Source organism: Rhipicephalus microplus, chromosome 3, assembly GCF_043290135.1.
Source record: "Rhipicephalus microplus isolate Deutch F79 chromosome 3, USDA_Rmic, whole genome shotgun sequence".
NCBI classification, from domain to species: Eukaryota; Metazoa; Arthropoda; class Arachnida; order Ixodida; family Ixodidae; genus Rhipicephalus; species Rhipicephalus microplus.
The window spans coordinates 64113797-64141754 of record NC_134702.1 but is presented as its reverse complement, the minus strand read 5'-3'; the positions used below and the strand labels follow the sequence as shown (position 1 = coordinate 64141754).

At 44.0% G+C, this 27958-nt stretch overlaps 2 protein-coding genes, 1 long non-coding RNA gene and 1 other non-coding gene across 4 annotated transcripts in view; 2 read left to right on the top strand and 2 right to left on the bottom strand.

The window, feature by feature from the left end:
• Nucleotides 1-1842: 1842 nt before the first annotated feature.
• Nucleotides 1843-1915, bottom strand: TRNAS-GCU (transfer RNA serine (anticodon GCU)). Its single transcript has one exon. It is a non-coding gene; the product is annotated as a tRNA-Ser (tRNA).
• A 1401-nt stretch (nucleotides 1916-3316) lies between these two features.
• LOC119174044 (ribosomal RNA small subunit methyltransferase NEP1) overlaps nucleotides 3317-27958 on the top strand; it is a 29259-nt gene continuing 4617 nt past the window's right edge. The window contains exons 1-5 of the mRNA XM_037424825.2: nucleotides 3317-3471; nucleotides 3576-3677; nucleotides 7095-7236; nucleotides 10344-10402; nucleotides 18325-18477. Coding sequence (XP_037280722.1) covers nucleotides 3343-3471; nucleotides 3576-3677; nucleotides 7095-7236; nucleotides 10344-10402; nucleotides 18325-18477 — 585 coding nt within the window. The 5' untranslated portion in view covers nucleotides 3317-3342. The remainder of the gene's footprint in view (nucleotides 3472-3575; nucleotides 3678-7094; nucleotides 7237-10343; nucleotides 10403-18324; nucleotides 18478-27958) is intronic.
• Nucleotides 4607-27958, bottom strand: part of LOC142803760 (uncharacterized) — a 157961-nt gene continuing 134609 nt past the window's right edge. Inside the window, exons 2-3 of the long non-coding RNA XR_012894266.1 lie at nucleotides 20298-20487; nucleotides 4607-5214 (exon numbers count right to left, since the gene is read on the bottom strand). This is a non-coding gene — a long non-coding RNA (uncharacterized LOC142803760). The remainder of the gene's footprint in view (nucleotides 5215-20297; nucleotides 20488-27958) is intronic.
• Nucleotides 22794-27198, top strand: LOC119176563 (uncharacterized). The gene is made up of 2 exons (XM_075889652.1): nucleotides 22794-23170; nucleotides 24461-27198. The coding sequence occupies exons 1-2, from the start codon at nucleotides 23011-23013 to the stop codon at nucleotides 26746-26748; spliced, it is 2448 nt and encodes an 815-aa protein (XP_075745767.1). The 5' UTR covers nucleotides 22794-23010; the 3' UTR covers nucleotides 26749-27198.

Sequence of the window (27958 nt, the reverse complement as noted above, 5' to 3'; positions counted from 1 at the left end):
ACGCCCTCTCACGATCACCAGTGAGATCCACCGCAGACCTGCATTCGGACACCAACATCTCTATCGCTCCCATTTCCGTCACAAGCATGTCGTCTGAACAGCGGAAAGACCCATGGATAACATCTCTCCTTAACATTCTTTCCGACTCTTCAACGTCTGCATACCCACGCGCTCTTCGCCGCCAAGCCACACATTTCGCGATACGGGACGCGCAACTATACCGCAGAAACTACCACGCGGATGGTCGTAAATGGCTCTTGGTTATACCACACCACATGCGATCTGATGTCTGTGCGTATTTCCATGCCGACCCACAACATGCTCACGCTGGTGTGTTAAAAACATATCAGCGGATCCGCCAGCGTTACTACTGGCGTGGTATGTACACTTTTGTACGAAAATACATTCGGTCTTGTTCATTATGCCAACGACGAAAGACAGCTGCCCATTCACCCGGATTATTACAGCCTCTACCGTGTCCGGCGCGCCCTTTCGACCGCATTGGTATCGATCTATATGGCCCCCTTCCTTACACTGCCACTGGAAATCGATGGATCATTTTTGCCGTCGACCATCTGACGAGGTATGCTGAAACAGCTCCACTACCTACGGCAGGTGCACGTGACGTAGCCAATTTCGTTTTGCGACGCTTCGTACTGCGTCACGGGGCACCACGTGAACTACTAAGTGATCGAGGGCGTGTCTTTTTATCCGAAGTTGTACAACAACTCCTTCAGGCATGCCACACGGTGCACCGCACCTCTACAGCCTACCACCCGCAGACCAACGGTCTAACTGAGCGCTTCAACCGAACGCTAGGAGATATGCTCGCCATGTATGTCAATTCCGACCAATCAAACTGGGATGTCATTCTCCCATTTGTGACCTATGCGTACAACACCGCGACGCAGTCAACCACAGGCTTCTCGCCTTTCTTTCTTCTATATGGGCGTGAGCCATGCTCCACCTTTGACACCATTTTGCCGTATCGTCCCGACGTCTCAAAGTTCAGCCCTCTTTCTGAAATTTTGCACCACGCTGAAGAGTGTCGTCAGTTGGCCCGATCATTCACCTCGGACAAGCAAGCATTCGAAAAAGACCGCCACGACCGCGACCAGCAAGTCGAGACTTTTGCCGTGGGCTCGCTTGTCTGGCTCCGACTGCCCTTCCACTCCCCAGGTCTGTCCGCTAAGTTTGCCCCCAAGTTTCACGGTCCTTATCGCGTCGTCGAACGTCGATCTCCTGTCACATACGTGATCGAGCCGATCACGCCATCTACAGACAGGCGATGCCTTGGTCGTGAGACTGTCCACGTGAGTCGTTTCAAGCCATATCACGACCCACTCCTTATCTCGTCACCTTGACTTGCCAGGATGGCTCGTCTTCGTCGCCGGGGTATTGTAGAGAGGAAGAAGAATATGGGCCGCAGTGGGTCACGCCTTTAGCAAGAGGAGCCAAGCGCGAGCGTTTGCCCCGATTGCTGTGATTCCTGAGTCCGTTGCTGCCGCCCGCTTTCCGCATCAATAGACCTACTGTGCAAGTGCTACTTGTGCCAATAAACCCTGTTTCAATAATAATAATAATAATAATAATAATAATAATAATAATAATAATAATTACATACAAGCATGAACGTTGGCACCCGGTCATAACTAAGTATACCGGGGATTCGATTGATTGATTGATTGATATGTGGGGTTTAACGTCCCAAAACCTCCATTTGATTATGAGAGACGCCGTAGTGGAGGGCTCCGGAAATTTCGACCACCTGGGGTTCTTTAACGTGCACCCAAATCTGAGCACACGGGCCTACAACATTTCCGCCTCCATCGGAAATGCAGCCGCCGCAGCCGGGATTCGAACCCGCGACCTCCGGGTCAGCAGCCGAGTACCTTAGCCACTAGACCACCGCGGCGGGGCTATACCGGGGATTCCGTACTATATATAAGCGGCATCGCATAGCTAAGTTAGTTTCAAATAGCAACTGGTAGGCAAGCACTGGCATTCTCGCAGCTGCGTAATTCGTGTTAAAGTATGCAATAGAAATGGTAGCACTTTTCGTGCTAACGCGTAAAAATATTCCCCATCGTGAGTACCGGCCAGAAGAACTTCATTTCTGTTCATTTGAAATGCTTCAGATTTCAGAGTTGGTTTTACTATGGAAAGTGCGTTGTCCTTGACTGTCAAGAAATTCAAACGCGACCTTTGGAAAGAAATGCTAAGAAGAAACACTTGCGAAAATAGCGTCCGTCCCCCCCCTTTCCTCCAGACTGAACACAGGTGGATCAGGACCCCCCGATGATTTACGCCACTGCTGATGATTACGTTTCTCACCACGGCAGTTGTACGGAAAGTACGCACATGCTTCACGTGCTTTTATCTTGTTTCGTCATACTTAGATACACTTGAGCATCAAATGAGCGCTGACAGTTTCAGCAACGCAAGCCGATGTCAAAGCAAAGGCTACCAAGCTCATTGTTCGCTTATGTAAAAGACAAGGCCTTTTGTTCTTCTCACTCATAAAAAACACTTAAGCTTGAAACCATCATTAAGTAAAATGTACACAGTCAGCAAAGGCGGAATTCTCGTCGACCGCTTGAATCTACTTTGTGCCTTTAAAAAATTCCGGGATGCATGCGGGCTCGTAGTTTCGCCAAATTTTTGCTCCCTTTTGAATTTGATTGATTGATTGATATGTGGGGTATAACGTCCCAAAAACAACATATGATTATGAGAGACGCCGTAGTGGAGGACTCCGGAAATTTCGACCACTTGCTCCCTTTTGGAAGGTGTCTGTACCGCAAAATGCTAAATTACCTTTTCCACGCACATTAGTACTGGCAGCAAATATGAGATAAGTTGTGTAGTCTGTACGCTGCTTTAAATGTCATATTATTGCGAAGTATTTCTTTTTATTTTCCTAAACTTGAACGCTTTATGCCGACTGTGCAATGAATCTGTTTGTGAAACAAGAACGACTGACAATCCAATTGTTTGCGCTGTCATTGTGCATAAGAAAATATTTGAATTATTTTTAACATAAAATAAATTATTGCTGTGAATCTGTGAGATTTTCTTGACATACACTGCTATGATCGGACCCTAAATGTATGTTATATGGCAAACAGATAGATTTTTAACCGATAAGGCGTTTTTTATAGCCAATCTTTGTCACCTGAGGCATAAAACATTACAATCATACTAATTATTCCCAAGATTTACTCAGCCGAGCAAATGAGGTGGAAAGTTAAACTTCGAATTTCGCGCTCATATGCGTAATCGTCGCATGCTTGGCGAGTTCCAAAACTTCGGTTGGCAACAAAGTAAACTTTTTTTGTTGACATGGCGGCGAAGAGAAAAGCAGGCGACGACGACGGAGAATTCACCAAGTTTGACGTACCCAAACACATCAAAAGTCAGGAAAAGCGGCTCATTGTCGTTCTGGAAAAGGCTAATCTCGAGTCTGTCAAGGTGAGCAGCGTGCTGACACTGTTTAGTTGCATACTTGCAGCGCACGTGCGAAGCGGTGTGTTCAGTACCGTTGCCAACATGTGTTTTCGCTAATGCCCACTCAGGTCGGGAAGTCGTTCGAGCTGCTAAACTGCGATGACCACATTCAGCAGATGCGAAAGTTCAAGAAGGACCCGGCTTTCTGTCGGCCGGACATTACTCACCAGGTAAAGCGACGTTGATCGTGGTAGCGCAGAACGTTGTGGAGTCGGATGTCGGTACAGCCGCACTTCACCGCCTCTGGTACTGAACTCTTTCTATACAACTACAGCTCTAGTAGGGCGCACGTAACCGGTAAACATACTCCAAGTTCACCGCCATCGAACCTGTTTTGTTTTGAGAACTTATCAAAAGTTTTACCAGTAAGACGAGCAGTCATAAATTCACCTGTTCGTCCAGATGGGTTGATGGTGCGCTGTCCAGTCCAAGCTGCTCGTTGATATCGCGAGCGAATTCCGCGTTGACAGTACAAGAGGGGAGAGGGTAGCGGTATATTATTCAGTCTTGGCGGGATCACAGCTCCGCAAACCCTTGCCTCTGGCTTTGACTAGGTACACTAAAGTTAAATTTCTTGTGCACACCAGGGCAGCTTTTCTTTCAACCGCAGTTTTTTTTTCTTTTTTTGTAAAATTAGTATGGGCTTCCTTGTACATTCGGGCTACAAACGAGTGGGTGACCCTTTCGTTAATTTTCGTCTGTCATGTGGACTACTCAGAATTGATTTACCTACCTTATCAATGCTTCTTTGTGTGTGAACTTGGCTCCCCCTCACTTCTACACCCAGTGCCTTGTATCTTACTGGGTTCGATTTGGTTAGTGTCTGTGCCTCTCAATTATGACCCCTCGTTATCCACAACTGAGCTGCTAAACATACACTGTTGTCCTTTATGAACGGAATCACGGGAGTGTAGGGCCTGGGATCTGCGGTGACTGCCTACAGAGTCATCGACCTACAGCCAAAGAAAGCATGTCGGCTTTTGGTGTCATCTATACATGTTTTCAAATTTTCACAACAGGTTCTATTGAAAAGCACGCCGTCTAACCTACGAATTCGGCTTAATCACCATCAAGGGCTGCATGCACTCAAAATGTTGTGTTATTCGTTCGTGTGGCATCACTGCTAAAGTCTGTGTTTGTCAATGTTTAATTTGCTTAGACAAAAAAATGTGTGGTATCATTGCTGCCACTGACAGATTCGTCATTGTCTGAACCATTCGGCAGCACAAATTCGCGATAGCGATGCAAAAATAAGCTCCCTGTCTGCGAACGGCAGTGCTTTGTTGTCGGTACTTGAAGCAGCAAGCACAGTTCCTCCAGCGATTTGCGTATCAACATAATCACACTTGTCTAGAGCAGAGGGGTGCGTGGCTGTGGACGCTGTTGTCCGCAGCTGCTACTTCACTTTAGCTACAACCTTCCGCTCAGTCTCGAATTATAGCAAAAGAGTGCATGCGGTAGAAAACTATGTTACGTATTGTTACAGCATCGGTATTTCCATGTTTTTGCATAAAATGGCAACTAAAGCAGCCGGTTGTATTTTCTAGATAAGTGTGACTCCATCTATACCTTCTTACGGTATCCAAGATGCATCACAGGAACGTTGTTCTCGTCAGCTTTCTTGCCGCCAATGAAATGTCGTGAACAGGGGTATGACGATGGCAACACGTGGAGGTTCCTTCAGTTTACTGATGGCACCCACTGCTCCTGTAATTCAGGTGATGACAGAAAGCGATGCAGCGCAAACATATCGCACCTGCACTCATCACGTGGCATACTGTGCTGCAGACACAATTTCACCCAAATCGTTCATCTTGCACTGATTGTTCGTGCACCCATACATGACACAGTCATGAAGAGATGGTCTGTTCTTCCAATACGCACAATTTCCTGCTACGACAGTCACTTTTTATGGAAGACAGGAGAGTCTTACACATACTACATATTAGGGTACCACATGTGCAGGTACGGCATGCGCAGTCTAAGGCATGATGGCAACACTGAGAACATACTTTCGACTCCTGCAGCTCACCGGTTTGAGAGTCATCATGTGAATAGGTGTACTGGCAAAAAAAAAATGAGTCATTGTTTTGAGACTAATGCGGCTAGACAGCACTACCGCTCCAGTCTGATAGCGGGCAGTTTCGCCAAATGGGGATGCACTTTCTTCAGCCGTTAAATGATGAGGCTGTAGGCAGCCGCCACAGAGCGCAGGCAATGCATTCTTGTGTTTCTTTTCATAAAATATGACAATGTACGTAGCCCAATGCATTGTCTTGTTAGTACCATTTTTGTTTGCTTTACCTTCAATGCACTTCTGCTATTGATGCCTGTGTTGAACTTCACATTCTTTGATCTGCTTGGCGTCAAGCATGTTCCCAATGACAAATGCCCACTTTAGGGCATTTGATAAGAATGATTTTCTGTTACCGTAGTTATATACAGTAGACTCCTTTTAAGCGAAACCTGAAGGGACCAGGAAAATGTGTTTCCTTTAGAGGAGTTTTGTTTACTGAGAGATAAACAGGAATATAATATTCAAGTACGGAACCAAACATATTAGGAGCAGTTGTTCCATCTAAGCAGCAAATTCATTTAAGATAGATTCATTTAGTTGGAGTCTACTGTAATTGGCTAGAGAGCAGAAGCTAGCAGTTGCATAGTAGTGGGAAATGGGCAAACAAAGCTTCTTATGAACTACACACTGTTCCGTGCATAGTGGATCTGAATTGGCTAGAAGGTTTTGTCATTCTTACTTGAAATATTGTAGCGCTACATTTGACGTAGACACCACAGAGAAGAGGATGACAGGACGGGCCCCAACCCCAACTATTTTGATTGAAGTGACACACATTGTATAATGCAGCAATATAGAAAGGCTATGAATGCATGCACAACCATAACGGAACAGTAGACAGGCCGGGATTCGTGGAAACTGCCTCCTTTTATCAGTGCCTCAGGTTCATTGGCACGCAATGATAGAGATGTGGTGCTGACGCATATGTTGCCTTTCGGTGTTATGAAAAATGCTTGTGGTAGTTTTTGAGCTAATCTGTCTTTACTTCTGCTTCGGGATTTCATTTTATCAAGCCATAGTTCACGGTTTCTGCAAGTGCTGCAATGGGAAGGTAGATTCTGTAATGACTCTGATGTTGAGCAAGTAAAGATAGAATAGTGCTGCATGGACTATTTTCTTTGTCCTTGTTTATTTCATTATTTCATGCAAAATGGCTTACAGGTGATATCGTAAAGTAGTTTAAATGTACATTATGTAAAAGTTGCTTTGTAAACCACAGTGCATATCAAAAACCTGTTCACTGTCGAACACATGTAGTGACACATTTCTATAAGCTAATTGAGTGTCTTTTACTACATTACCTGTTAACTAAAAGGGGAGCATTGGCATATGTTCTTTGAGGTCATTGCTACTCTAACACACTTTGCATTTTTCTAATTTTTTAAACATATTTTTACCACTTCTCATTGCTCTGTCTGGTTGTTTATCTAAAGCATTCAAATCTTTTTCTGATCTTTCCTAGCTATTGAATGGTAACAGCCTCATGTCACTGTTGTGCACTCATTTCCAGTGCCTGCTGATGCTGTTCGACAGTCCATTGAACAGAGCTGGCCTCCTCCAAGTGTACGTTCGTACAGAAAAAAATGTCCTGATAGAAATTAATCCACAAACCCGAATACCAAGAACCTTCAAACGGTTCTCTGGGTTAATGGGTAAGTGCAGTTACATTACTTTAGTATTTCAAGGTACCGTAAAATCCCAAAAAGCCCCCTTCTCCTTCGGTGAAAGATTACTAGGGGAAAGTGGGGGCCTTGTTCATTTGCAGACAATTCTGGATGGCGGTAAAAGAACTTCCAAGAGCAAATAATGCACACCTGTGCTTGTGAGCTTTATTACATATGCATGCATTTACCGCTTTTACTGAACCAGAATGGATTTTCGTGTGAATTTTGGTGTTATGACAACGGACAAAGACATTTTTGAAATGTTCTGACAATTTGTGACAGGTCAGAGTGCAATCTTTAGGAACCACACTGTAAAAGCACTAAGAAATTATGCCATCCTTAAAGGGACACTAAAGTCAACTATTAAGTCGACATTGATTGTTGAAATGGTAGTCCAGAAACCTCGAGTGTTACTTTTGTGCCTAGGAAGGCCTATTTTGAAAGAAAATCACGTTTAAGTGGTCTGCATCAGGTTAGCGCACTTCAAATTACCCACCTCAAGAAGCGAACGAACCAGTCCGTCTCGCGTCACTGTTGCCGTGCACAACGTTGCCTGGCTTTACTGCGCTAGTAGCAGCAGACCGAAAGCAGGGGGAGACACAGCAGCAAAAATGGCCATTGATCAATTTCCCTCCATTGGCTCAGAGATTGCAGACGCTTTTGTTTCAACTGCGCCCTGCTGGATGGCACCACCTGTCTGGTGTAAGCACGGGAAAATTTAATTTTTGAACCACTCGCGCAATCCTCCATAGTAACGCCCGGCGATTCTTTTTTACATGAATCAAACAGAAACAAACAAGCAGTATTTTATTACGTCTCTTGATGCATGGAAAATTCTTTATTTAGTGCAGTCAGATTAATTACTAGTGATTAATTGTAGGCGGTCCATCTGATGTCATCGGGATCATGTTGAAAATGTCCTACTGCGGCGCTTGTGTTCTTGCGCATTTAGCTTAATTTCTCGGTAAGTAGGGTACTGTTGATAATATTGTCGTTTTAGGTGTCGTCATACATTGAGCTTTCACTCTGACATAAATTGTTATTTGACTTTAGTGTCCCATTAAAGACTCTCGGAAGTTGGGTTCCTGGGAACCGCTGCTACTGGATTCTGTAGTTCTTTGCACATTTAAATTTTAACAAAGGAACAGATAACAAAGTAACACACCAAACGTAAAGAAATGGTCCAGTTCGATATTTGGGACAAGTTGCCCTTTTTGCTGACCAGATTCTGTCCACGGCCTTCCTTGTTTAAAAGTTTGTCATGCGAGTCACCAGTCTGGTGTAACACAGCTGGCACATTTCCTGTGTGCCGGGTGCGCTTGGTTTCAATATCATCTCGATCGGAGCATTGAATTTTTTTTATCAATATCTCGAATTGTGTGTGTTTCTTGAGATTTTATAAAAAATGGGTGTACCATGAATTGGTATGTCCTACAATATTTTAGTGTAAATAAGGGCCCTCAAGTTGTTAATTAAAAAACTAATTAACGAAAATCTGCTCACTACTAATGTGAATATGGCTTTAGGTGCGGCAAAGGTTTTTCGACTCTGTATACACTTCATATGTGAAAATGACAGGGGCTTGACTGGAAAAGCAATTTTCTGAGAAATCTGCATTGTCTATAGCGAAGACACCCTGTAGACGTTGCTGCATCTTACGAGGCCTCTTATCAGGTCGAGTCAATGTAAGCAGATAAGCACAGTGCATAGATAAATTGGTAGTTATCATTTCTACAAGTTGCGATATGCCTGCGTGGAATGAAAACAATCACAATTGAAAACTGAAGTCCATGCACGCATCTTATCATGGGAGCCGTGTTTTAAGAGTGAATAGTAACCCATGTTTGTGGAGTTGTGTAATGATTGCTTGGCCGTAAGGGTTGTAAAACGTCACTGACCATGACACGTGGCTTCGATCCTTAACAGATGACAGATGTGGAGCATGCAATGCTGCTCTAGAAATGTGCTGCGATGCAAAATAGCAAGAGAAGACAAGGTGGCAGGATCGCTGCATGAACATGACAAAATTTCTTGCCTCTAGCATTCGGGGGAATTCGAGGGAGGGATGCCATTTACAAACACTAGTCCATGCAAAGGGGCTGAACTTGTGCTTTCGCAGTGAAGCCCACCTCCTGGAAACTGGGTATCAGGGCAGTTAGATTTTTTCTAACTCGACCAATAATGAAGAGATTTGAAAGACTGGCTTGCTATATATACCATTGTAATAAAAGTTGCAGCGCAAGCACAGGCAAACAGAAGGTGAGGAATGGAAGGCAAAGAGGACATGAGTGCCGACTACCAACTGACTATTTTTCGCAGCACACATGTTAATATATAATATATAGGTGCCACCGTCGATTTCAGGCCGTGACTCTGCTGGTACACTATATGAAAAAATCAACACATGAAATTTTCTGAGGTGTATCATGTTAGGAAATTTGGTGACAAATGCTTGAGCCAGCCTTCAATGCCTTTGCATGACAAAGAGATCGTGCTTTTAGATAGGGTTTAGCCATTTTATCATTGTGCATTCGTTTTTATTGGACACTCCCCCAGAACAATGTCACGTTGCTCACCTTTGCTGTTAAAAGGTTGCCTGTTTGTATATATTAACATGTGTGCTGCGAAAAATAAAGTCAGTTGGTAGTGAGCGCTCGTGTTGTCCTCTTTGCCTTCCATTCCTCGCCTCCTGTTTGCCTTTTTTCCAGCACTTTCGTGCTTGCGCTGCAATCTTATTACAATGGAATTTAACCAACTAGCCCAAATAGCAGTTCTTGTTCATTGCTATATATAACCTTCCCTGGACGACGACGTCTTGAAATTTGTAGCATGTAACCTAAATTTACTGTGGGGTTTGGAGAGAGGGGAAATTAAATGTTACTTTGAACACTCTCCCAGCATGAAAAGTAGCACATGTCAGTAATATTGCTGTGGTATTTAATCCATGGATGAGGTGTTTAGGCAGCAGTTGCTTCGCTTGAAATTGATTTCTTTTTTATTTTTGTTGACATCTGTCAAAAATAATCTTAAATATCTTTTAGTGGGCACCTGTGAGTCTTAAATCTATCTGCAATGTTTTTTTTTTTTTTTTTCAGTTCAACTTTTGCACAAGCTTTGCATCAGGGCTGGAAGTGGATCTGTAAAGCTCTTAAAAGTGAGTGATAATCATTTTCACATTTCCTCGCAAAAAGAAAAAACATAACAAGATTCCCTAAAGAGAAAGAGTGAGGGAGAGAAATCAACTTTATTTGTTGCCTAGGCTTCTCTTATTAGACCCCAAAACTAGAGAAGATGGTCATATAAAACTTCTAGATGCAAAGCAGCTCATGGCGGAGCTTTATCTTATGTGCATCACCAGCCTTACTGCGCATGCACAACAGCTTGTCCAAGCATTTCCAGAACGCAATAGCATGTTCCCGCCTGTGTAAGCTACTCATGGTTTTTTTTTAATAGGAGGCGGTGTAATTCTTTTAGAATCTGAAGAGTGGAGCACTAGAGGGGCCTGGGCTGTCATCGCTTCACGTAACGCAGGCTAAACCATGTGTAAAAATAGTAAAAAAGAAAGGAAGCACACGAGAAATAGAAAGAAGAAAGAAAGGACAATACATATAGAAATGAGTAAACATTAAGATGGAGAGAGAGAGAGACAGAAAGAAAATGGAAAAAAAAATGGGGAGGAATGAAAGGGAAAAACTGATGAGAAACAAAGAAGGCTGCGCAGCCCCACCCTTTCTTTGCAAGTCCACCTCCTTGTATTTCTTGATGCTCATGAATAAACCATGCGTATACAACACAAATGATCTTCTTTTACTTGCTTCATTTTGGCCCTAAAAATCTACATATTTTTTTCTCATATCTATTCTCCTTAAAAATTTAAATGAGTAATAACAATAATAATGATAATAATAAGAAGAAGAAAAGAAAAGTTAAGGGTATGTTTGTGAAAAAGTTCGACTCTCAGAAAGTCAAGTGGTCAGTCTTCCTTTGACAAATGAGAAATGGCAGAGAAACGGCAGCTGCCCAAGAGATTAAATGAAACTTACTGTTGCACGCTTCACACAGGGGTGTGTATGTAATTGTTAATCACATCACATAAAATAACCTTGCTATGGAGCTCAGCGGCCCTATGGAAAAAGTTTTGCACATCACTCGCAGGGTGACAGGGCCCACTCGACAAAAAAAAAAAAAAAACACTTCTAAACTTTGCGATTTTTCAAGCATAAGATGGCACCATAAGTAGCCATTTGGGAATCATTTGTGTGCAGTCATTTGTGGGCACCCAGGCATCGTGCAGGATGTGGAAGTGCTTGGCAAGGTACGATGCAGTGACCATAGAATAATGGCATGGTCTCGAATTCACCTAGACACGAAGAAGGAACGACAGAAACTGATATGCAAGAAGCCTCTAAGTGAGCTAGCACTGAGATGGAAAGTAGAGGAATTCAGAGTCTCACTTCAGAACAGGTACTCGGCTCTTATCGAGGAAACCAGCCTTAGCGTTGACACAATCAATGATAATCTGACGAGTATCGTTGCGGAGTGTGCAGTGGAAGTTGGAGGTACGTTACTTAGACAGGACACTGGCAAGCTGTCCCAGGAGACAAAGAACCTCACTAAAGCGTCAAAGCATGAAAGTCTCGGGTACAACAGACAAAATAGAACTGGCAGAGCATTCGAAGTTGATTAATAAGCATAAGTTATCCGATGTAATAAGGTATAACATGGAGAGAATTGAACACGCTCTGAAAAACGGAAGAAGCGTCAAAGCAGTGAAGAGGAAACTTGGGATAGGCAGAACTCGGATGTATGCACTAAGGGACAAAGAAGACAAAATAACTGCCATTATGGATAGTACAGTTAAAATAGCAGAGGAGTTTTACAGAGACCTGTACAGTAGCCGGGACAACCCCGACTTTTATACTATAAGAACTAGCAGTAACCCAGATGACACCCTACCAGTAATGATAGAAGAAGTCAGAAAAGCCTTGGAGAGCACGTAAAGAGGTAAAGCTGCTGGTGAGGACCAGGTAACATCAGATCTGCTGAAAGATGGAGGACAGATTGTGTTAGAAAAACTAGCCAGCCTGTTTACGAGGTGCCTCCTGACGGAAAGAGTACCAGTCTTGGAAGTATGCTAACATAACCGTAATACATAAGAAAGGAGATGACAAGGACTTGAAGAATTACAGGCCGATCAGCTTGCTTCTCGTAGTATACAAGCTATTTACAAAGGTAATTTCTGACAGGGTAAAGAAAGTATTAGAATTCAATCAACCAAAGGAACAAGCAGGATTTTGAACAGGCTACTCAACAATCGACCACATTCATACTATCAATCATGTAGTAGAGAAATGCTCAGAATATAGCCATCCACTATACACAGCCTTCATAGATTACAAGAAGGCGTTTGATTCAGTAGAAATATCAGCAGTTATGGAGACACTGTGGAATTAGGGCGTTGATGAAGTATATATAAACATCCTGGAAGAAATCTACAGGGGATCAACTGCTACCATATTGCTTCATAAAGAAAGCAACAGAATACGAATCAAGAAGGGTGTAGGGCAGGGGGATACTATCTCCCCAATGCTATTTACCGCGTACTTACAGGAGGTTTTCAGAGGCCTAGAATGGGAACAGTTGGGCATAAGAGTTATTGGAGAGTACTTTGGTAACCTGCTCTTCGCCGATGACATTGCATTGCTGAGTAACTCAGGGGACGAATTGCAACTCATGATTACGAAGTTAGACAAAGAGAGCAGAAAGGTGGGTCTTAAAATTAATCTGCAGAAAACGAAAGTAATGTACAACAACCTCGTGGTAACCTGCTCTTCGCCGATGACATTGTATTGCTGAGTAACTCAGGGGACGAATTGCAACTCATGATTACGAAGTTAAACAAAGAGAGCAGAAAGGTGGGTCTTAAAATTAATCTGCAGAAAACGAAAATAATGTACAACAACCTCGGAAGAGAGCAGCGCTTCGAGATAGGTAATAGTGCACTTAAAGTTGTAAAAGACTATGTCTGCTTAGGGCAGGTAATAACCGCGGAGCCGAACCACGAGATTGAAGTAACTAGAAGAATAAGAATGGGGTGGAGCACATTTGGTAAGCACTCTCAAATCATGACAGGTAGATTGCCACTATCCTTCAAGAGGAAGGTATATAACAGCTGCATCTTGCCGGTACTTAGCTATGGAGCAGAAACCTGGAGACTTACAAAGAGGGTTCAGCTTAATTTGAGGACGTCGCAGCGAGCAATAGAAAGAAAAATGGTAGGTGCAACCTTAAAAGACAAGAAGAGAGCAGAGTGGATTAGGGAACAAATGGGGGTTAAGTATATCATAGTTGAAATCAAGAAGAGGAAGTGGACATGGGCCGGGCATGTAGCGCGTAGACAGGATGTTCGTCTCAGTGATATTTGGGTCTGTCTTATCCAGTATTTCTCTGCATTTGTTACCTCTTTTCCTGTCAACGGCCCTTTGTGATTTTCCTTTCTTGTGTTGTCTATGAATCTGAACACCCATGCTGTCACTCTTATAAGCCGTCCATATGATGAATACCTTTCGATTTCCAAGATTTGCTCGATTTCGGCTCTTCCCATGCATTGGTGACATTGTGTTTTATGCTGGTCTTCCACATCTGTATTTGTGCCAATTATGCTTACTAAGTTCTTTTCAAGTGATGTTATTCATTTGGGACCGTTCCATCATAACTTTGACGTTAACAGTGCCTTTGCACTTATTCCTCATGTAAGTAGGTCAGCAGGGTTGTCGTCACTTTGAACGAATGACCAGCTTGCTTGAAGTGTTTTTTCTCTAATTTCTGCAATTCTGTTGGCAACAAACGAATCCCTTTTGCTTGTTCCCTTGATCCAGTGAAGCACAATCATCGAGTCCGTCCAGCAGTGTATTTCCTGAAATCTTTCGTTGAAGTGACCTTTGATGTAGTCGCATAATCTTGATGCTACCACCGCTATCAGTTCAATTCGCGCCAATGTCAGCTCTTTAATTGGAGCTACGCGGCCTTTTGCTGTTACCAGCCTTGATTCTTTGCTTCCATGTGGTATACTGCTATCAAGTATGCTAATGGGCTCGCGTCGGCGAATACATGCAGCTTGTATGCTTGTACTGGTTGATTCTTGCTTGCGTAGCATAGGGGGATTTCTAGAACTCGAAAGCCCTCCGCTTCAGGCATAAGGTTCTTTCATTTGTCGCATTCATCTTTAGGGAGCTGGTCGTCCCACGTGACGTTCGTTTTCCACAGTCTCCGCAGTCCTATTTTCGCGCGTACTGTGAATGGAGACAACAAACCGATCGGGTCAAATATCTTCGCTGTGGTTTGTAACACAGCCCTTTTTGGGAAGTACATTGTATGTGTTAATAAATTACACTTTTCCATAGGGAAGCAAATCATGTCCATTGAGTGTTTCCATATCAAGCCCAGAAGCGTTGTAAATCCTCTAGATCGAATATTCATGTGAGAATCGTCCCTTTCGTTTTCATCTATTATTTTGTTTAATCGCTCTTCATAGGATGTCCATTTTCTCAAGTTCATCGCTGCCTCTCTGAACACTTGCTTTGCCTCTTTGTACAACTTGACTGCTTCATCAAGCGTTGCTGCTCCCAGAATGACATCATCCACGTAGATCGCTTTCTGCAGTGTCCTTGTCGTATCAGGAAACCGATGTTCCACTTGTTTCAAATGGTGTTTAATTGTAGCTGCCAGTGTAAAGGTGCTCGGTGTTGTTCCGAACGTTACTCTTGTCATGCCCCATGTTTGCACTTCATTCATTAACCTACCTTCAGCGTCATGCTTCCACCACAGAAATCTCATTGCATCTCTATCCTCTTCGTGTATAGAGATTTGTAGAAATGCCTTTTCAACATCTCCTACTACTGCCACCTTTTCTTTTCGGAAATTAATGAGCAGCGATAGCATGTCCTCATTGAAATTGGGTCCTGCCTCTAGGTTCTCGTTTAAAGACATGACTTTTCGAGAATGCGATGAGGCGTCAAACATTACTCGAACGATTGTTATGGCTCGGTCCTCTCTAATGATCGCATGATGTGGAATGTAGTAGCAAAGTGCATTTGGCTGTTCTGATGGCTCTTGGACCTCCTCTGCGACTCCTAATGCCATATACTCTGATATAGCTTTGTCGTAGCGATACAGCATGTCTTCATTTTTCTGCAGCCTTTTAGTCAGTTGCTGTAGTCTTTTTATCACATTTTCCTTGTTGCTTTCCAAGTTTACGTCCTGTTTCCATGGCAAGCTGACTTGATAGCGACCGTTTTGTTGTACAATCTTGCGCTCGAATTCTTCGACCACTTCATTTCCTGTGTTATCCAAACTATTTCTTGTGATATCCATTGACTCCAGGCTCCAGAACTTCTGTAGCTCTTGCTGGAGTTCTGTCTCTGCAGCTTCAACCTTCAGAACCATTACTGCTTGATTATGTGTAAGTTTTGTTTTGCTTTGCTCTGACGGCCCTTGCAGTACCTATCCCAGTATAGTTTCTACAGCCGTCAGTCTGTCTTCGATTCTTCAAGTTCTACCAGTAAAGAATTCCCAATAATAGTCTGAGCCGATCAGTAGTTCTACAGAATCTGTTGCAGTGGTCTCGGTCCTGCGATCAGCCACTTGCATCTTTAGCTGTTTCATTTTCTTTCCGAGTTGGAGTGGGTATACAACTGTGCGAGAAAACGTCGACTTGTAACGCTTCAATCACTGTTGTCGTGCTTGTTTCTTGTGATCCTACAGTCACTTGCACCACGTTCATTAGTTTGACCTTTTCGTCTCCTCCAAATGAACCAATCGTCAGCCTTTCCTGTTGCAACACCTTCGCACCTATTTCTTTCGCTAATCCCGCTTCAATAAATGAACGTTGACTTCCGCTGTCTAATAACAAACTGCAATGTCGGCCACATGTTTCTCCTTCTACGCACGCTACAGCCGTCTTCAAAAGCACAAACTTATGCTTGATATTTTCAGTTGCGTGTAGTGTAGACGTCGTTGCTTCAGCTTGCGCTGTTGAGATTAGCTCTGCCTTTGTTTTCTGCATCACAGTTCTACACACTGACGTGGCATGTCGTCCCTTGCATTGCTTCCATTTTACTTGGGCTCTGCAAATGCGTGCAATCTGGTTTGGTCTCGTTCATCTGAAGCATGCTCTATTTTCGGTAAGCATAGTTTTCTTTTCATCCATTGAAAAGCTGCTTGCTCCTTAAGAATAACATAAGCCTGTCCAGCTTTTCCTCACAAGCTTTTCCTGTTGGGTTGCTTTGCTTGCCGTTTTCTGAATCTGAGCTGTTTCTGATAGCCTCTTTTGACTTGAACTGCACTGATAATTCTGGTGGAATTGCTCTTTTCAATACCGGTAGCAACATCGGTGCATAGCTCTCGGTTTCCACTTTTAGGGACTTGAGTGCCAATATGTTTACTTGCACTCTCTGTACTAGCCTATTTAAGTCATCGGTATCTTGAACAGACCTCACTTTCTCCAAACTCAACAGCTCATTCATGTGCATTTCAATGGAATGTTCGCGATTGCCGAACTTTTTTTGCAGTATTTTGATTACGTCATCATAATTTTCCTCTGCCGAATACTGAAGTCCTTAAATAGCAGCCGCCGCTTTTCCGGTTAGCGATGCTAACAAGTAATTGAACTTCTGTCCCTTGCTCATGTTCGGTCTCAGGTGAACTGCCGACTCGTGCTGAGCCCAAAAGCGGTTCCACTCCAAAGCTTTTCCCCCAAACTTTATCATTTCAAGCTTTGGTAGCTTAACTAGTTTCGTTGCTTCTCGTCTTGTACTTAAGGGTGTCACCTGCCTTGTCCTATTGCTTGAATCCGATTGTGCAGGCTGTCGAAGTCTGAATTCTATTGCATATAAGGTCGTCGTTAATTTCATGTCGTACTCTATGACCCTTTTGAATTCAGCTTCGGCATTGTCTTCTGTCAGAAACTTTTCCATTTGCTCGTTCGCATTCTTGAGACTGTCGCTTATTCCTTTAATCTGCGCCTGCATTGTAAGCAGCTGCTCCTGGTTAGCTCCATCATTAATTTGCTGTTCAGCTGCGTTAATCAGTCGCGTGATCTGGGAGCGAAGCGCTTTTCTTTTCTTCGTTATCACTTCCTTGCTCATATTGAGGCGGTTAACAATGACTCCTTACTTGTAAATCGTTCGTTCTGATGCTTGTACGGTGCACCGTGGTCTCGTCGCTCGATCCAGGTTGATCCTCTGCTCCTCCGCCGTTTCCTTCTCTGCTGCTCCGTGGCAGGTTGACCTTTCTTGCCGGCGAAGAGGTAGTATCCTGGTTCACGGCACCATTATTAAGACGATCGATACCATGGATTGCTTCGAACGAATACGGTTTATTAGAAGAAGCGAAGTAGCACGTGCTCGCTTCAGGCAGCAAATCTTCTTTCTTCTTCTTCCGGCGTTTGATGATGATATTTTATACAGGATAACCGCTGGTCATTAAGGGTAACTAACTGGATTCCCGGAGAAAGCAAGCGGGTTAGAGGGAAGACAGAAGGTTAGGTGGGCAGATGAGATTAAGAAGTTTGTGGGTATAAATTGGCAGCAGGAAGCACAGGACCGAGTTGACTGGCGGAACATGGGAGAGGCTATTGTCCTACAGTGGGCGTAGCCAGGACGATGACGATGATGATGTGTGCAGGGCCTTAAATTTACATCATTGGATGTCGAAGGTTTAAACAATGATGTGCTGTTGCTTGCACTCTTTTAGCTCTTTACAGTAAGGCTCTTTGCATCATAGCATGCTGCCTCCAGGTCCCTCTGTACTTGCTTATCAAAACTTACTCGTGACAACTTGTGCAATTTGAAGATTGGCCAATACATGCGATTACAATGCAAAATCGAAAATCTTGTCTTGCCATAGTGTTGCTGAAGAGGCTGTAAACTTTATTGAACTCTTATGTTTCATGTTGTGGCGATTGGTGTATTTTTGGGGACTCAGACGTGTAATTAGAGGGTACTTTATTTTCAAATCCGTAATAGATGAAATTGCATCTCATGCTTCCTCCACGCAATTTTTTTTTTCTGAATGCAGGTCATCAAGAACCCCATCACAGATTGGCTACCCGTAGGCTGTCGGAAGATATGCATGTCGTTACATGCAGATAAACTAGTCAGACCAAGGGAGCTGGTCCCTGAAACGGATGAGCCCATTGTTGTGGTCATTGGTGCAATGGCTCATGGTTCAGTAAGTGCACATTTCGAATGGTCATTTGAGCAGTGGGTGGTCTATCAAAAGCATTAGACGGTGAAATAAAGCTAGGACAGCATTTTCACTGCCGCCCACCATAAGAAGAATTGTGCCTGGGTCGCCTTGGCAGGCTAAGCGCCATAAATTAAACAGCAAACGCAACGCTTTTAATACTGGTCTGTTAAGCGACCCAATCTTGGAGGCCATAGTAGTGACACAGTAATGTCCCCATTAGTCATTGAATGGCTGAAGTTCTTCATGACTCAATCTTTTTCAATAAATGATGCTTCTAGCTTTTAAAGCGATGCTTAAGATGTGTTAGCTGAAACCCCTTGAAAGCAGGTTGGTGGTTTCGCCTGGCTGGGGAAAAGATGATACGGATCGTTTTGTGCATGCCTTGTGCGCAAAGCTTCAGTCCGTTGCTGATTATTTTGTTTTGCTCTAAACAAATGCAACCTTTTACGTAGCCTTCTTCTAGGAATGCGGCGATAATTTGGCAAACAGCCATGTTTTAAGCTGCAACACATTATTAATGTGCTAGAACAAGTAGCAATAATTCTACTCAGTCATTATAAGTAAAACAAATAGCAGGGATGTCACAAAATGAAATGACAAATGCGTAATTGTTTAGTCGAATCCCGGCACAACAAAGTCCGCTTTAACGAAATTCCTGCCACAACAAAGTATTTTTCATTTTCCGTCGATGTCTCATAGGGTTCAGTGCTTTAAAAATTCCCTCCAATACGAACGACTTCACGGCTGCGTTTTGACATTAAGGGCGTTTTTTCTGGAACAACCATGAGCAATAGTGATTCAAGTTGCAGCTGTCTAATATTTTTAAAAAGGGTTTTAGTGCCTTGAAAAACTATCAATGTTAATATTATAAGAAAAAAGCACACGACAAGCTGCTCAAAGCAGACATGCCAGGTGCAACGGAGCCTTGTCACGCAACGTACACAAAGCAAAGCCGTCGTGCCGCGATACTGATGGCGATGCAATGCGCTCTCGCGCTCATGTATGTTGAAAGAAAATGTTCAAATCGCATCTGCATACAAGCAACACGCATAACTTGATTTTTATAGTATTTCTAATTGTTTTTTACGAAGCTTATGAGAATGTTTTTATTGTCAAGAATTGCTGATTATTGTACATACAAAATTTGAATTGCGAAACAAATCCCGGCAGGGTGTGGCGAGACATTCAGAATGACTGGTTCCGGCTGGACTAGGGCTAGGTTCACTTGTTCAGCACTTGCATTCATTGTTCCTGAAGCTGCGGCGATGTGAACAGTCATGTCACAGCCGGCAAGAAAGCATGAGTGTGTCTCTTGAAGACAAGGCCCGCATTATCGCAGATTCTGAAGCCGGCAAAGGAGGCACTCACCGCTGAAGAGTTTGGGATTGTGGCGAGCTCTCTCTCACCTATGTTGAAGAGCAAGGACGCTATAAACAGTTGTTTAGCTGCAGGGACGTCGGCAAAGCATAAGGAGTTAACTCAGCCAGTGCACGAAGCATTGGACAAGGCAGTGAACACCTGGTTCGCGGAGACGCGGGCCAAGAAAATAGCCCTTAGCGGTGATGTGCGGCAGAAAGCGCTGGATTTTTCTAGTGTGTATTAAATATTTGTCTTTCCTTGAGTAGATGATGGAGAAGAAGAAGCTGTCTAAAATAACGGGTGAACTCTCAAGAAAGAAGAAAGCGTCCGCCATGAACTGTTCTAACTGCTATGTGTAAATAATGTAAATATAGTCTTGTAACTTCAAATGCCTTGATTAGTTATTTCACAAAGTGGTGCAGAAACCCATCCGGAGTACTCACCGGGACAATACATGCTACCAGTGCTCATCGGGAACTTTCGAACAGAAGGCAGCATGTCGTGAGGACAGCGGCAACCTTAGAAGAAAGCCAGAAAGGAAATCCTGAAGGGACACATTCGCCGTGACAGCAGCAGTTGATTGAGGTGAGCATGGTAACGCATTGTTGAAGCAGGATGAATCGTGTCAGAGAGCTGAAAGAGAAGCAAACGGCACGATGACAGATGAATACGCATCTATTGAAGCCAAAGCCGTAATGAAAAGTGCTGACAGTGCAATCTCTGATTGAACGGCTACAAGGTAACAACGCATATTTAGATAAAGTTAACGCCGAGCTGGAAGAGCCAATTCCAGAGGACGAGTTCGCTACAGAGTTTGAAGCTGTGTTGACATATTACGACACTGCACTAGAAATGCTGGGACAGCTGAAGGCTCGGTAGTGGCAATTGCGTCAAACCCATCATGCTACGACATCCCAGTCTCTACCTGCAAGGCCATCCCATACGCCCGAGGATCCCACACCGCGCAAGGAAATCAAGCTTCCCACTCTCCAACTGCAGACATGTGACAGACAGCTCTACCACTGGCCTTCGTTTTGGGAGCAGTTTAGGATCGCTGTTGAGGAAAACAAAAACCTGACAAAAGGAGAAAAGTTTCAATATCTAAAGACTCTTCTGAAAGGGGATGCAGCCGCCGCGATTTTGGGCTGCAAGCGACGACCGAGTGCTACGGTGATGCCATCGATATTTCGAAAAGTCGTTTCGGGCAGCACTGGCGTATTGTACAGGACCATCTACGCCGACTACGCTCTCTACCAGCAGTTGATTCTTCGGAAGACGTCTACAATCTTCGAAAGCTGTTGGACTATGTGCAGTGTCACATCAGAGGTCTGAAAGAATTAAACGTCAGTCCTGCCAGTTGTGCAATTATGATGACAGATATTTTGTTGAAGACATTGCCAACAGACATCATCGTTGGTTATTACCGGAAAGAAGCCAACCTAAGGTTATCACCGTCTACAGCAGACAATGCAGGCTCGGGACAACAACAGCATGGCTCATCATCGACAGTCACAACCGAGAAAGAGTTGCAAGAACTACTGGCGTATCTTCACGTAGAAGTTGAAAGCCACGAAGAAGTGAAGCTCATAAATTTAAAAGAAAGAAAGGCACCCATCCACCTAAAAAGAAAAGGAATTTGAACGCCACTCTACCAACAGCAGTGGTCTTTCAGTGTTCGTCGAAAGCTAAGGATAAAGACTGTCTGTTTTGTGGGTCTACAAAGCAGGCTACTCCAGTTTGTGACAGCAGTATTACCCATGAAGGAAAGCAGAAGAAATTTGTTGCCGAGAAGGGATGTTATCGATGCACCGTAAGAGGGCATCTAGCCAAGGACTGCTACAGAAAAATTCAAGTGTGGAACATGCGGAGGTAGACACGTTTCTTCAGTGTGCAATCTCAAGTGGAAACCGAAGAAGAAAGAAAACGAAGGCTTCGTAACTGCAAACAGTCCGCATAGTAACTCTCATTCGTATGTTGACTCTGATGTCTTATTGCAAACATTTAGGGCATGGGCCATGGGGAAAACACAAAAGGCCTATATTCGTGGCATTGTGGACAGCGGAAGCCAACGTACATTTATTTGTGAAGATGTATCCAAGGCGCTTGGATTGAAAGTACTTTGATCGGTTAATCTAGAGATAAATATATTTGGACAAACAAGTCCTCTTCTGAGACAATATCGTGACGTCAAACTGAAACTTAGCAGTTAGTACGACACCCAGGAGCACCTGGTAACCGCCATTGAAGTACCATTCGTCTGCAAGGATGTTGTGCAAGTACCAGTCGATCATGACTTTGTCGGAGAAATTGAAATCCGTGGTCATCACCTTCCTAATAAATTGGCAGTTCCAAGAATCAGCGTTTTAATTGGTGCTGATCAGCTTGGGCAATTCATGTAGGGACAGACGAAGCGGTACCATGGACAGAAAAGCTGGGTGGCTATGGGTTCTGCTTTTGGATGGATTTTGCAAGGACCACTTTTTTTTATACCCCTTTGAAATCAGCTCTCAACGTATACGTCTTTCGACTAAGTACGACTGCCTCTACGGAAGAGATTCTAAGGAGGTTCAGGGACTTGGAGAGCATCGGTATTATGCCAGCCGACAACACTTCAACCAAAGGAAAAAATACGGTGAAAGAAAGATTTGAACAGGACGTTACCTTCTTCAATTTTCGCTATCAAGTCACGCTTCCTTGGAAAAAAAGTTGCGGACAACTAGATGGTAACCGAATGCAAGCTATGAACCGACTGAAGTGTCTGGGAAAGAAAATTAAGAACAATCCAGAGTTTGCTGTGGAATATGAGGCTATGACGACCTATCCAGCTTCTGTACCTGATACAACTGTCTTGGACGTAATGAACTCAAAATGCGCGACTTTGCGGTGGGCGGAGGATATTGAATGTTTGTCTCTCCTTGATAAGATGATGGAGAAGAAAAAGCCGTCGAAAAGAACGCGTGAACTCTTATGCAGTAGTGATCCAGCTGCGCCATTTGCGCCAATTTGCTACAATTATACCTTCCTGCGCCTTACTGCGCAAGTGTTGTTTTGTTTGCGCCAAATGCGCCAAATTGCACGAAAGAACCCGACTTTAGCGGATGTTCATTTTGCAGTTGGCAACAAGTGAATTCTTTTCTAGGTTGGCAATCGTTTACCATGTGCTTTTCAGCTTTGGTATTCGTCGGTGTTGTTCGGGCGTTTTCTGTAGGTTTTCGCGCTCATGCACAGCACGTCGTGTCGTTGCATGTGCGCCATGTGCTTGTGAACAACCAGTCAGCGAATGTTTGTCATCCCCCCGCTGTTGAAATGGACAAAAGTAAGTCGCTTTCTTTTTAAATTTTGTGGCATTTCTGAATAGCGCCCGTGAAATACTTTAGTGAATGCTTAGGCGATCGCGTAGTGCTGCTGGCATTTATTACCGGCCGCACTTTGCTATTGAATCAGTACAGAAGTTGCAACTTGCCTATAGTTCTTCCGATTTCTCGCTACTGATGGTTTCCGTGTTCGGAGTGTCCGAGCGCTGTACGTAGGCTTAGGAAGGTGCGCCGTGCCTTGTTTCGTGGTGCGGAATATCCGCATTTGAAACGCGCAATCGCTCGTACGGCATGCAGCAGTTACACCTCCTACATGCTACCGTTCGGAACATATAATAGTGCGAAACGAACGAGCGAGTGACGCGGAATACACTACGAATTTCTGCAGGCGGGTCGCTTTTGTTGACGTTAGCAGATCGCTAGATGGGCCGTATGTGCTGCCGGCGCGTCACGGATCGGCCGCCCCACCGTGCGAGCTGCTTGTAGAATAGTCGGAAAAGAGTGATTGAGCGTCGACCATCTCAACACAAGCAAGTTAATAAGCACCGTAATGTTACCGCATTAGCGGCCGCCGATCGTTGGGAATCCGCTATTCGTGACGTGCCGTTCCCAATCAGCTTTTTTAAATATTTAATTTAAGGAAAACATTGCTGTCGATTTCTGCTCTGGTCATCGCGCGCCGCGCCGGAAGGAAGCAAACCTTCAACATACATTAGCGCCTTATGCCGCCTTGCCAGCTGGGGCAATGCGTTTGTCTGCGGCCGTCAGACCCACGCGTCATCCGCATGGCAACTTCCTGTAAGTTGGTCGCGAGTTTTAGGTGTGAATGGTCGACAGACAAACTGGCATCCCGATTCGCGCCATTTGTCGAGGCTGTACCCAAAATGCTTGCGCAAATATTTGGTGTTGGCGCCTTAGAGTTGGTATTTAGATCTTCCAATGAAGTAAGGTTGGCATTATGTTACGGGCTACCCTAAAAATAAATCTAGTAGTTACGTGCTCTTTTTACTAGCGTGCCTTTGTCGTGGGAAAATTTACAAGAGCGGAACCTTGGGCTAGTTGGTGCGTAGTCACATTTGCAAGTTTTTTATACTGACGCATTGACTAGGCTTGTATTTTGTCATGTTTTTAATCATCCTTTTTTGGGCATATATATTCTTGCCACTCTGTGAAATAAAGTTAGAAGTCAGTGCTCTTTCTGTCTACCCTGTTGCTTTTACCAATATTCACGCTCTGAAAAAAAAACTTGGGAAAGTTTACTGTCATAAAGTTCGTTTCGCTCATGTTTTCAGATCGCAACACCAAGTTCAACGCCTCTGTACTCAACGAGGTGGACTCCAATAATGATCCGATCAGTCGGTGGTGCAAGAGTGGAACCCGAAATACAGATGCATTTTGTATTCTTTGCAACTGCACCATTTCTTGCGCACAGCATGGAGCGGCAGCAGTGAAGCGTCATGCTGGGATGAAGAAACATATTGATGCAGCTGCTAGACACAGAGACAAGGACGGGAATCTTCTTCCACCCAAATTGGTGCAAGGCACACTGGACTTCTCCAACGGGTCTGCTAATACATCACTTGAGCACCAAGTCAGCAAGGCAGAAACTACTTTTGCTTTGTCTGTTGTGGCCAAGGGAATTCCTTTTTCATGGGGAGACACGGCAACTTCGATTTATCACTGCATGTTCCCCGACAGTGACATTGCCAAAAAGTTTAGTTGCGGCAGAATAAAGTTGGCCCGCATTGTATCGGATGGACTGGGTCCCTACTTTAAAGGACAAGTGGTGACTGAGCTGTGCCAGCCAAATGTCTATTTTTCCATTATGATTGATGAGACGCCAAAGCCAGAGCTAAGGGTGCAGCAACTAGATGTGCTGGTACGCTATTTTTCCAGCAGCCAACAGGAAGTTGTTGTTGAACATGTCCAGTCATTTGATCTTGGGCGTGCAACCGCTGAAATAATTGTTGGCTGCATAGAAGAAGCAATAGCAGATCTTCCAAAGCAAGGACTTGTTTGCTTTTTCAGTGATGACCCTAATGTTATGAAGAGCGTAAGAAACAAGCTTCAGAAGCATGTGGCACCAAGTTTGATTGATATTGGCAACTGCAATCTTCATAAGGTTCATAATGCATTTGGCAGAGGCCTGGATGCATTTGGCTTAGATGTAGAAGAAGTAGTGAGAAATATTTACTACTACTTCAAAGGTGCTGTCCGCGCTGAAGCACTCAGAGAATGCCAGGATACTTTGGGAATCTCTTGTCATGTATTTCTGCGCCACGTTTCTAATCGCTGGCTGACGCTACAAGACTCACTTTGCCGAGTTGAGGAACAGTTTGAAGCGCTTCGCACCTATTTTTTTAAGGGCAATTCATCTCGTCAACGACCTGACACCCAAAGCCTACACAACAAGCTTGTGTCGGCATTTTCTGAGAAACAACTTTTGGCCAAAGTGTTGTTCCTTAAGAACTGTGTGCAGCTTTTCAGTGGATTTCAGCTGCTCTTCCAAAAGCAAGAGCCGCTCTTGCACGTACTTCACGTTGAACTTATTGTTCTAGTCCAACGAGTCCTCAGTCGGTTTCTTCGTCATGAAGGCTTTGCAGACAAGAGCGCTGAACAACTGAAAAGGCTAGATGTGATGGATGCATCCCTTTGGAAATCGAGGCCGGAAGTTGGTACAGATACTGAAAAATCAATGCTTGAGTGGGACTCTAGCGAGAAGAAGCGGTTTTATCTTGGAGCACGTGCTTTTTACTTGGCCTGTGCCAAGGATCTTCTTCAGAAGCTTCCACTCGACAATAGAGTTCTTCAATCTGCTAGCCTCCTCAATTGGCAGTCAACAAATGTTGAATCGGAAGTGCGAGCACTGAAGTACCTTGTGTCTCAGATTCCACAGGTAATCAAACATGAAGAAGTTTCCTCAGCCATTGATGAGTGGCATATGTTAAAGTGCGACTCCAACAGTGACCTCCTGGCACTTGGAGGTGAAAGAATTGATGTTCGTTGGGGCAAAATATTTGAACTGAAGTCTCCTGGAGGTCAACCAAAGTATCCATTATTGTCGAGGCTTGTCAAGTGTCTGCTGTGCCTACCACATGGCAACGCAGACTGCGAACGAGGATTTAGCGAAAATAAGCGCTTTTATGAGAACCACTACTCATTATGCATTGCAAGCATTAACGGGTTGCGCCAGACAAAGACATACCTCCGCAGGTATGATGGAGATGCCATTAAAGTTCCCTTGTCTACAGAGCTTCTGCAAAGTGTAAGGAGATCTAGAGCCCGATACACAGAGAGAACTGCAAGTGCACAGCAGTCAGAAAGCAGGAAAAGGCTTGGAGACCAAGACACTGGTGCTGATGTCGACGAAAAGCGACTTCGTAAGAACTTGGAAGAAAAGGTCACCTCAAGTAGGGCATTGCTGAAACGAGCAGAAGACATCATTTCTTCTGGTCTGCGTTCTAAGAGCCTGGAACAAGTTGAAGCTGGGCAAACTTTATTAGCTGAAGGCAACTCCGCTTTGAGCCAAACCCTCTCACAGCTGGAAGAACTAAGCAAGAAGGTGAGCAAGAGGACGTAAATGCTACAACATGCACATCTTTCTTCTGTAAATAAATGAAAGTTCAAAACTCTCCTTACAGTTCGGTTTCTGGGAATTTTCGTCATAGCTTTTAGTGTACTTTAATAAACTAATGCTACACCTGCACTACCTTCAATTTCAGTAGTGCATTAAATCTGATGGACTGGTTTGGTGGCTTTTAAAATCGGCATGCACGTGACACTCTAATTAATAATTGAGAATTGAGACAAATACGGTTTTATAGAACTGTGGTTGCTATCACAGCTTTAGTTTCAGCAATAATGAGAGATGTATTTTTGTAAAATAAGTTGCTGCTACAATTGCTGCTCCAAAATCGAGTGCCGATACAAAGGTGCTCCAAAAGAGCATTTTCTCTGCTCCAAAAATTGCTCCAAAAGTTGAAGTGGCTGGATCACCACTGCTTATGAAAGAAGAGAAAGAAGAAAGCGTCCGCCATGGACTGTTCTAACTGCTATGTGTAAATAATGTAAATATAATCTTGTTTCTTCAGATGCCGTGACCAGTTATTTCACAGTGTGCTCGGCATAGAGAATTTCGAAGTCAGCATGGGCGGGCTGAAGCGATTCAAGTCCCGCCATAGTATCATCGGCAAAGTGCTGTTTGGTGAAGCCACTTGCGCGGATAAAGACTGTACCTCCGCAGGGATGTCGGCCAGTCTCGGAAGCCTCCTGAAGGACTATGCACAATCAGATATCTACTATGCCGATGTGACTGGTTTGTTCTAAAAGATGCTTTGGCCAAAGACTCTAGATTATTAAAGGCAACGCTGTCAACGAGGTAAACACAGAAAAAAAAGAATAACTGTGCTACTGTGTGCTAATATAGATGTCTCTAATAAACGATCCCCGTTAATTATTGGCAAAAGTGCGAAACCATGCTGCTTCAAGGGAAATCGGCGCATTCCAGGGAGGTACATGGCGAACAGCCGTGGCTGGATAACAGGTGCAATTCTCGTAAAGTCGATCCAGGATATTGACTGGGACATAGATAGGCAAGAAAGAAAGGTTTGTCTGCTTTTGGGCAATTGTTCTGTGCACACCATTGAGCACAGAGAGCTCGAGCACGTAGAGCTCAAGTTTTTGCCATCGAACATCACTTCTGTTATTCAACCACTCAACCAAGTGGTCATCCAAAGTGTGAAGTGTGTGTATCGTAAGCGTCTTATTCAAAAGCTGCTTTTAAATGTCCG

Bases quoted from the DNA above. Each gene is read 5' to 3' on its own strand.
- LOC119176563 (XM_075889652.1), top strand. From the start codon at position 23,011: ATGTGCTTTTCAGCTTTGGTATTCGTCGGTGTTGTTCGGGCGTTTTCT. The intron at 23,171-24,460 runs GTAAGTCGCTTT...TCATGTTTTCAG, and splicing joins CGCTGTTGAAATGGACAAAA to ATCGCAACACCAAGTTCAAC.